Source organism: Ursus maritimus, unplaced genomic scaffold, assembly GCF_017311325.1.
Source record: "Ursus maritimus isolate PB19 unplaced genomic scaffold, ASM1731132v1 scaffold_11, whole genome shotgun sequence".
NCBI classification, from domain to species: Eukaryota; Metazoa; Chordata; class Mammalia; order Carnivora; family Ursidae; genus Ursus; species Ursus maritimus.
The window spans coordinates 51,927,059-51,937,573 of NW_024423453.1; the positions used below are offsets into that span (position 1 = coordinate 51,927,059).

General features: G+C 44.5%; 1 protein-coding gene across 1 annotated transcript; it reads left to right on the forward strand.

Annotated features, from left to right (window-relative positions):
* The first annotated feature begins 7,542 nt into the window (after nucleotides 1-7,542).
* Nucleotides 7,543-8,064, forward strand: LOC103658133 (putative tripartite motif-containing protein 61). Its single transcript, XM_008685611.2, has one exon. It carries the CDS (start codon nucleotides 7,543-7,545, stop codon nucleotides 8,062-8,064), a length of 522 nt encoding a protein of 173 aa, XP_008683833.2.
* The last annotated feature ends 2,451 nt before the right edge of the window (nucleotides 8,065-10,515 follow it).

Below are 10,515 nucleotides of genomic sequence, written 5' to 3' on the forward strand. Positions count from 1 at the left end.
GAACAGCTAGACAGTATGTGTACACTCATTTGAAATTTTTTGAACAACATTGCATCACCTATGAATTGTTCTTGCTGCAAAATTTGAATCTGAATTCAACAAACCCTTGCAGCTACCTTTAGTTGATAGCAAATACATGGAGTAGAGGGGAATAAGCTAAATGCACTATGAGGGAACAACACAATTATGTGGAAATTATCCAGGCGAATGACCAAGGCAGTTAAGTAAATAATACCCCCCCCCCAAAAGCCAGTTGGAACTGAAAATTTCTATACTTGATTTTAGCCAAAAGGGCAAGAAGTAATGGAACTGAACATTTCTAAATGTGAAACCTGGGTCTTTGGTTCGTGATTTGAACAAACCGAATTTTAAAAGACAATTAACGAGCCGCTAGGGGAAGTTTGAATATGGATTAAGTTTTTTTTTTTAAAGATTTTATCTGTTTGAGAGAGCAAGCATGCACACGAGCAGCGGCAGAGGGAGAAGCGGGTTCCCCACTTAGCAGGGAGCCCGATGTGGGACTCCATCCTAGGGTCCTGGGATCATGACCTGAGCCGAAGGCAGATGCTTAACCAACTGAGCCACCTACCCCTGGATTACGTATTAAAAGCATTGATTATTTTCTTAGGTATTATAAAGGTGTTGTAAGATAATGTTCACTTTTTTTTTTTTGAGATTTAATTTGAGAAAGAACTTGGGGGGAGGTGCAGAGGGAGAGGGTGAAGCAGACTTCCCACTGAGCGGGAAGCCTGTCACGGGGCTCAATCCCAGGACCCTGAGATAATGATGCAAGCTAAAATCAGACGATAACTGACTGAGCCACCCAGGTCCCCCAGTGTCCATATTTTTAGTAGTAGGTGCTTTGGTATATATATATATGTGAATGAAATGACAGCAACCAAAAGGGGAAAATCAAACAGGAATTAACATTCAATAAATGTGGATTAATGAAAATACACTGTTTTAAAATTTTTCTTTTTGCTTCTGTATATCTTTCAAATGTTTCATATTATTTTAATAGTAGATTGAGAGGTACCACATTCTGCTGCATAAAGGAATGAGAAGAATGGTTTTGGGGTACTTGAACATTATCTGTAATACTTAATTTTTTTAATATTAAAGTATTGAATCAAATACAATTTTAACAGGTATTCTACATGAATTAGTTACACATGAGTTTGGAAGAAAGCATTTATGAAGGAAAAATCAATACTCTTCGATATTTTGACATTTTGTTCCTCATGTATTTTTTGCATTAATTTTGATTTTAAAAAATACTGCCTTGGGGCACCTGGGTGCCTCAGTCGGTTAAATGTCTGTGTTCGGCTCAGGTCATGATCTCAGGGTCCTGGGATCGAGCCCCGAATCAGGCTCCTGCTGCTCCCTCTCCCTCTGTGCCTCCCCTGCTCCTGCTCTGTCTCTCGCTCTCTGTCTCACTCTCTAACTCAAATAAATAAAATCTTAAAAAAATTAAAAATATATTGCCTTAAAATAGTGTTTGTCTTCAATACTGAGTTTGTTGGTTACCCCCTTAAATTTTTTGCCTAAAGTGAGTCCTTCGGTTTCCTCCCCCTGGTCCCAGCCTTGGCACTCAGCACAGAGATCAGAGCTGGAACTTGGCTTGAGAGCAGTGATTCTGGGCACATCAGAATCCTTTTTAACCACGTGCCCACCTCCCGCAGTCCCTCCCACTACCACGAGGGAAGCCTGCTTCCGCCCTCTCTTCCCACAAGGTCTACCTCTCCTCTACCCTGTCAACACACTCGATCCAAACGGTGCAGGAACACACTTGCATTTGAGTGGGTTGGTTTATCACCCTCGGTGAGGAACACACAGCATGAAGAACCTCCCGAGAGCTTCAGTGAGGTGGTGGTGGAAAGGACTTATTTTAGGATTTGGGCTGTGTTAGGTGATTTGGAGGATCTAAGGAAACAGGGCAGTGCTCTGATAGGATGCTGGGAGGAAGAGGATTCTATGACTGGAGTCTTAAATCATGGGCTGAAGCGTAATGGGCAGAGTTATCAGTCAGTCCCATTCTCCAGGAGACGTGGGTATTTGGTCATTTTTGGTCATGTGTGTTCATGATGTGCCTGTTCTTTTTTGATAGTCAGATCCAGTAAGAGTAGTCTTGTTTTTGTCTTGATCGGAGATCAGAGCGGCCCTGTCTGATGTTGCTAATCTGTGAAATTGATGGAAGCAAAAGCTTGATAATAGTAGATACTGTAACTCAAAGCATTTATTCCTGAATCAGAGTTGAAGAGTTGATTATGTCAGTTCTCTCGGGCTGGATAGCTCCAGCTAAAGTCTGCCTGTGCTCCCGCCACCAGCACCATGGAAATTGGAATTGTTCCCTCAAAATATCCAAGGAAATGAACTGTTAGGGTTTAGAGTCAAATGAAAGCATTTTTTTTTTAAGATTTATTTTAGAGCTGGGGAGGGAACAGGGAGAGGGAGAGAGAGTCTTAAGCAGACTCTGCTGAGTGTGGAGCCCCACGTGGGGCTCGATCTCACAACCCTGAGATCACGATCTGAGCTGAAACCAAAAGCCAGAGGCTTAAGGGACTGTGGCACCCAGGTGCCCCTAAACAGATCTTATTTTGTATTTCTGATTATATGAATACTGGTAGAGAATGAGAATGACTATGTTCAACATGTATTAGTGATCTGTTGCTTTGGTGAAGGACTAGAAACTTGAAGAAATGGCAAATGAGGCACTCAGAGAATTCAAAAGGTTATATGTGGCCTCCTGTTACTTCATACCAGTGGTTCTGAAAGTGTTGTTCCCAAACCAACATCAGCATCACCTGGGAGCTTGTTAGAGTTGTAGCTTCTTGTCCCTTCCCACCTTCAGACCCTCTGAATCAGAGGGTGGTTGGGCTTAGCAATTTGTATTAATAAACACTACCTGATTCTGATGCGTGCTGTAATTTTAGAATTGATCTACAAACTCTTTTTTTTTTTTTTTAATTGAGAGAGAGAGTGGGGGAAAGGGAGTTTGGAGGGTCAGAGGGAGGGAGAGAATCCAAAGCAGACTGCATGTCCAGCATGGATCCCAACACGGGGCTGGATCTCATGCCTCTGAGATCATGACCTGAGCCAAAGCCAAGAATCGCACGCTTAGCTGACTGAGTCACCCAGGCGCCCTGTGTACACTTTCCATATGATTTCTCTCTTGAGGCCACAATTACTTTTTATCTCTTGAGGGCAGCCCCCAGGCCTCAGGCATGTAAACATGGGCTTCTCTACACCCCAAACAGCCAAAACCCAAGCAGAGCAAGGCTGGGTGAGCACCCAGTGGCTGCAGGTGAGCTGGGGCTCTGGAAGGGGCTGGAGACTTACCTGGACCCTAGTTGTGGTCACTGCACCAGCTGAGGCTGGGAGTGGGGTATCCTGGTGAGGCTGCTTTACCAATGTTTCAGGATGCTGGAGAGGGTTGCTCAGTGTCCCCTGAGAAACAGGGAATAGAAATCCCAGAGCCCCCACCACCTTGGCACAGGTGGAGGTGCAAAGAAGCTGCTTCTGGCAGCTGTACCGTAAGTACCTGGGATTCCTCCTTGGGCAGGCCACATACACTACGTGTGCTGGTGGAAGTCAGGCCAAACCAGACTTGGCCCCACCCTAGGAGTTGGGAGACACAGGGAGAGGGAGCTGGAACAGAGTGAACCAGAAATAGAGAATTTAGGAGACTGTCAGAGAATGGAAGAGGGGAAGTATATGTTGGGTCATTATAGGTCATGTTAGGGACATAGGGTTTTTTTTTTAAAGATTTTTTATTTATTTATTTGACAGAGATAGAGACAGCCAGCGAGAGAGGGAACACAAGCAGGGGGAGTGGGAGAGGAAGAAGCAGGCTCATAGCAGAGGAGCCTGATGTGGGGCTCGATCCCACAACGCTGGGATCACGCCCTGAGCCGAAGGCAGACGCTTAACCGCTGTGCCACCCAGGCGCCCCGGGATATAGGTTTTTGCTGAGTAAAGTGGAAAGACACCGGAAGGTTTAGAACAGAAATGACACGATCAGTTTATATTTTACCAGGGACTTTGGCTACTGTGTTAAAAATAGATGGAAAGCAAGAAACCATTAGTAAGTATAATAATCGAGACAAGAAGTGATGATGACTCAGAGCAGGCTCTGAGCAAAGTAGATAAAATAGATAACAAGCCCAGGAGTTCCGGTATGGGCTGCCAGATAAACTACAGATGCCCACCTAGATTTGAATTTCAGGGGCGCCTGGGTGGCTCAGTTGGTTAAGTGTCTGCCTTCGGCTCAGGTCATGATCTCAGGGTCCTGGGATTGAGTCCCACATCAGGCTCCCCTCTCCTTCTCCCTTTCCCTCTGTTACTCCCCCTGCTTGTACTCACTCTCTCTGTCAAATAAATAAAATCGTTAAAAAAATTAATTTCAGATAAATTTCAGATAAATTTAGGGTGAGTAGTCCTATGAAATATTTCAAATGTAACTGGTTGTCTTGCATTTTTATTTGCTGTATCTGGTCACCCTAGTTCTGATTTACTTGAGAAGTAATGGAGATCAGGAGAACCTATGGAGAGAGATGTAAAGAAATGGCCAGAAAGGAAAGAGTAACCTTGAGTGTGGTAGACTGAAAGCCAAAGTAAGAGTGTGTCAGCACGAGAGTTACAAAGTATGTCAGATGCTGCCGTTAGATCAAGCATGTTGAGGACAGAAAATGACCACTGAATTTAGACAAGTAGATCTCATTTATAAATTTAAGAGGAGAGGTGTTCTTGGAATGGTGACTGTGAACACCTGCTTTTTCTTGAGTTGAAAAGAAACGAGAAGAGAAATGGGGAAGTACAGAAAGCTCTTCCAAGGAGTTTTGCTACGAAAAGACCAGAGGAATGAGCTGGTACCTGGGCAAGAGGAGTTAGATCTGTAGCAGATTTTCTTTTCTGAGAGGGGAGCAATGACACCTCATTCATACGCTGATACGATAATCTAGCGAGAGGCATAACTTGATGCAGGAGGGAGGGGCAATGACTCCAGGCACGTCAGGGAATATAGAGAGGATGCACAGACGCCCATGTTTCATATACTATACATACACACTATATATGAAACTAGGAATGTACTGCCCATGCGGAGAGTGCCCCCCTCCCATGACAGATACAAAGGGAGAACAGTGTAGTGTACTGCTACGTCCAGGATTTTTGGTACGTGGATCCTGACAGCTTGTTTGCTCTCCAGTACCTTCAATCAGTTGCTTTGTGTATTTTATCTGCTTTCATAGTTGTTCTTAGTGGAAGAGTTAGGCCAGAAGCAGAACTCTTTCCTTTTATACCAGAAAATTTTACACACATTAAAAAATAGATTAGCAAAATGAACCCCTGTCTACCCATTATCTAGGATTAATACTTATCAACTCTCAGGTGATCTTGTATTATCTATACCACACTCTTTTCTCTCCTGCACTAATTACATTTAAGTACATTTGATGGGGCGCCTGGGTGGCTCAGTTGTTAAGCGTCTGCCCCCGGCTCAGGGCGTGATCCCGGCGTTCTGGGATTGAGCCCCGCATTAGGCTCCTCCACGGGGAGCCTGCTTCTTCCTCTCCCACTCCCCCTGCTTGTGTTCCCTCTCTCGCTGGCTGGCTATCTGTCAAATAAATAAATAAATAAAATCTTAAAAAAAAAAGTACATTTGAGCCAAGTAAGGATTGTCTTTTTAAAAATATTCATCCTCACAATTAAAGCAATTCTTTTCTTCATCATATACTCAGCCAGAGCTCACATGTGCATGATTTTCTTGTTGCACCAGACAGACTTTATTTTAAAGATTTTATTTATTGATTTTAGAGAGAGAGAGTGTGGGAGAGCAGGGGGAGAGGCAGAGGGGCAGAGGGAGAGGAGGAGAGAGAGCAAATCTGCAGCAGACTCCCGGCTGAGTGCAGAGCCCGATGCGTTGCTTGAGCTCACGACTCCTGAGATCATGACCTGAACCGAAATCACCAGTGGGACGCTTAACAGACTGAACTACCCAAGCGCCCCAACAAATTTTTTTATACACGTTCTGATTTACAAGCCGATTGCAGGCTGCACTTACTATCAGATTAGAAAGATATGAAATAGAACAGCTTCCCAGAAGTAGAGCACAAGGTACTTCTCTTCTGTGGGAATCTTTACCCCCCACCCCCACTTACCAGGTGACCCATCAGGATCAAGGAGACCAGATCCATGCTGGACAGGTGGGGGAATCACTGGATAAAAAGCCTCACGGATCAAGACATAGTTTCCATGGTCCTTTCAAGGGACATATCTAATCACAAAAGTCACCATACTCAAAAAGAGACAAAGCTAGAGTGTTCCCATGAGGTATTTTTAGTGCATTTTTTGTTTTTTCAAGACCAAATGCAATTTACCAATTAGGGATCATTTTTGCCATAAGCAGTGTTGTCTAGCAGCATAAGTGACAAGCCACCTTGTGAGGTTGCTAGAGGAACAGAACTGGAAAATGGACAAAATTAACTGAAGGCTAAACGTGCATAATAGGAAAGGAATTTTGTGAACTTAAAACTATTTTAAGGAATAATTGACATACAACTAACTCTAGGTTTTTATAGTATAACATTGGTAAGTTTTGACACGTGTAGCTATCCATGAAACCATCACCACACTTAAGATAATGACTGTATGCAGCAACTCCCAATGTTAGGGGCCCCTAATAGTCCTTCCACCCCCCTACTGTCCCACCCTTAGGCAACCACTCTCTTGCTTTCTGTTACGCCATTAGATTACATTTCCTAGGATTTTATTTAAACGAAAGAATATATAGTATACGTACAATTTTTTGGAGGGAGGAGGAGGATCTGGTTTCTTTCACTCAGCATAATGATTTTGAGTTCCTTCATGTTTTCTGAGTCAATAGTTTATTCCTTTTTGTGATAGTATTTTATAGTAGAATTCCTAAACATTATTCTACTGTGAGGATATACTGTTTCTTGATCCAATTACCATTTGTTGGCCATTTGAGTTGTAGTTGTGGCTGTTACTTTTGTTATATTTGTTCGATTTTACAATATCTTCTTTTGAAACAAAATCAGTATGTACGTCTGTATTTCCTACTATATTTCTTAGGTGGAATACATCTGTAAAAAAATTTCCCCTCATCAACATTTCGGTTATTAATAACGCAGGATTTGTACTGAAAGGACAGCGTTCATGCTCTGCTGAGCTTCAGTTTTAGGTGACACTATCTTCTGGACCATAGGAACAACGTGTGACATGGGTTATGGCTCTTGCCTGATTGATAGGACTCCATAACTGTCCTTCAGTTGGGCTGGCCTGAGATGAGAAGAGAAATGCCAGGAATATCTCTGCTCGGTGTATACTGTGGTTCCTCATGGAAACGTCCTCTGAGACTAATGGGAACAAGGCAGAAGTATAATAAGTAGGGGCGGTGGCTTGCTGTGTGCTACCTGCTAGGAAGGAGAGTGAGGCTGAGGAGTCGTTAGCTTCTCATTTTTCCCACGTCAGGAGAACCAGACTTTCTAATGGGGATTCCTTTGATAAAAATCTGACTAAATAATGCCCTTCAAAGCCTCCCTGGTGGAGTTCCAGGCAGAGGCCAGCTGTCCCATGTGCCTGGATTACCTGAGAGACCCAGTGACCGCTGACTGTGGGCACAACTTCTGTGGCTCCTGCATCCACCAGTGCTGGGAGGACCTACAGGACACCCTCCCCTGTCCCGTCTGCCTCCACCACTGTCCTGACAGGAACTTGAAGAGGAACATCCGGTTAGGTCACGTGACTGGTATCCTCAAGCAGCTTCCCGCCAGGAGGAGCAAGAGAAGGCTGCAGGGAGAGAAAGCCCTGTGTGAGCAGCACAGTCAGGCTCTGGCCCTGTTCTGTGAGAAGGACCTGGAGCTGCTGTGTCCCCAGTGCAAGGTCTCCCCCGGCCTCCTCCTCCTCCAGGGGCCACCACGTGACGCCCATCGAGCAAGCTGCGCTGGCCACGGGAAAAAGCTCCAAAGCTACATCGATCCCCCGCAGAAGCAGGTTGAAGACACTGAAAGGGGGTTAGAAATTAAAAGTTTCAAAATCATTTGAATTGAAGATAAAGATGGTAAATCAAAAGGGGCACTGTTTTCTAAATTATACTCTGATCAGAGTATAAGGGAGGAATTAGTTCTTTTCAAAATACAGATTGAAGAGAAGGCTATTCAAGAAAAAAGAATGAGAACAATTCTCAGAGCATGTTTCCACCCCCAAAGAATCTACCGATTGAAGCAGCAGAAGGTTGTGAGCCGTCAGGACAGGCGTTACTCACAGATACTGAAAGTAACTGTAACAGTTATGAAAACGGACATTCCATCAGTCTCTTCACATATGAATTAAAAAAATGTATTTTTCTGAGTAGTATTTTAACCTACAGAGAATGATCAACCTATTTAAGGTCCATTTGACACTAGATACAGAAATTGACCCATCTTATCTCAGAAAATAAAAAAAGTATGCCATTAGGAGAGACGAAAACAAACTTCCCTTACAATCTCAACTTCACTTTTTTTACCAGCTGTCCTGTGTCTTCAGAGGGTTGATTCTCTAAGGCTAATTTATCTTATTGTTCATGGGCTCCCTGTTGGGCTGCTAAGTCCCATTGTCTGTAATAGGGATTAGATTATGGAAATAAACTGGAGGGGAAAACAATCCTCATGGAATTGAATCTCCTAGTTTGAAAACATATCCTTGTCTCTTCACAGTTTTCACGAGGGGCGATCTGGCACCTGAGCTAATCAGCCACTGAAATTGTCTTCAGTAATTTCATTACTCATCTGGCAGCAGTTACTTGACTATTCGGTCTTCACGTCTCTTTGCTTAATGACTGTTTTGGCAGTGAGATTGGTTAAGAATCAGCTGTGATTCTGTACTAGTTTTCTGCTTCCTAGGACTGTTTTATGTATTCATAGCATATGATCATGAGAACAATGTGGGTGAATTTTTTTGACAATGAATATGAATTCCAATTTACCTAAAAAGTAATGAGCCAGAAAATAAACTGTAATGCAGAATTTCTGAGCTCAGAGAATGTGTCAAAGAAAGTGACAATTAGGCTGGGATCTTTAGAAGAGGTGCCAGTGGGGCATCTGAGAGGCTCAGGCAGCTGTTTTGGCTCAGGTTGTGATCCCATGGGTGTGGGACTGAGCCCAAAGTCGGGCTCTGAGGTCAGTGGGGAGTCTACTTGAAGATGCTCTGCCCCTTCCGCCACTTTCTCTAAAATCTTTGAGTGCCAGTAAACAAGGCAGTAATGTATAGAGTGCCAGTAAACAAGGCAGTAATGTATATAGGGCAAGGGACCTGCCATGGATGACAGCCACTCATGCAAAGGTCCTGTGGCCAGAGGATGCCATGTCCTAAGTGTGGAGGAGAGGGCAGGACTGTACGGTGCTACAAGTTACATAACGTAGAGGGAGGGTGAAACTGGAGGCCCAGAGTTAAACATCCCTGAGTGAGAAATAGGCTTCACATAGCGTTTTACATTTCATCTTCCTCGTAAAGATGGGATTGAAAGATGTTGAGGGTCACCTAGGTGGCTCAGTTAAGCATCTGACTCAATTTTAGCTCAGGTTATCTCAGGGTTTTGAGATTGAGCACTGCATCAGGCTCCTAGCTAGGTTTTCTCCCTCTGCCTCTGCCCCTCCCTGCCTCCCTCCCCCTCAAAAAAAAAGTTGAGGTCAAGGGAAGATTACAAAGATGCAAATTAACTATGCACATTAACGGTGTCCATGCTGACTTGATTTAATCATGGGAGGTAAGTTTCCACACCTCTATCCAAGATGTGACCTCAACCAGATCTTGCCCTCCCTCCGCCAGGGAGGAGCCACCATCTTTTGGTGGGCGGGATCCTAATAGCTCCACCTTGCTACTGGGATGTATATATGCATGCAATGGTCACATCATTGACCCAGCAATCGTCTGCGAAACTGGCTTCTGACACCATTCCTAGGGACTGGCCTCAGACCTGCCCATTGCCACCTGCTCCAGGTGAAGCCCAAAGGTGGTACGAGGTGGGTGCAGGAGGCTGGAGCATGGTAAGACTGGTGTCTTCCTGATGCCTGCTCTGTATAGCACCTAAGATTAGGCCTTAAGGGAAAGCAGACTTGGGTTCAGGTTATTTTAAGACATGTGCTCTTGCCGCGGCACCACCCGCAGCGCTGCGGCCCGTTGATTCGGGTGAACAAGGCAGACACGTTGGCTTGCGAAAGAGCGTGGGTGCAGGGGACAACCGCGTGGTGCGCCACTGCCATGAGTGCAATTGCCCTGAACAGCTGCAACCTTGCTATTTATTGGCAACAATCAAAAACAAGGGAGTGATCCGCATTACATCCTAGTGAATACTGCAAGGGGAAGCTCACGGCATAGATCATCATGGGGAAGGTCGGGATCAGATGATGTGATGTTCAGCAAGGGGGCCCTATTCTTAAACATGTTTCTTTGGACCCTATGGGCTATTGTCAAGAGCAATCAGCAGTGTTCTGCCCTGAAGGAGTTGGGCGTTCC

Bases quoted from the DNA above. Each gene is read 5' to 3' on its own strand.
- LOC103658133 (XM_008685611.2), top strand. From the start codon at position 7,543: ATGCCCTTCAAAGCCTCCCTGGTGGAGTTCCAGGCAGAGGCCAGCTGT.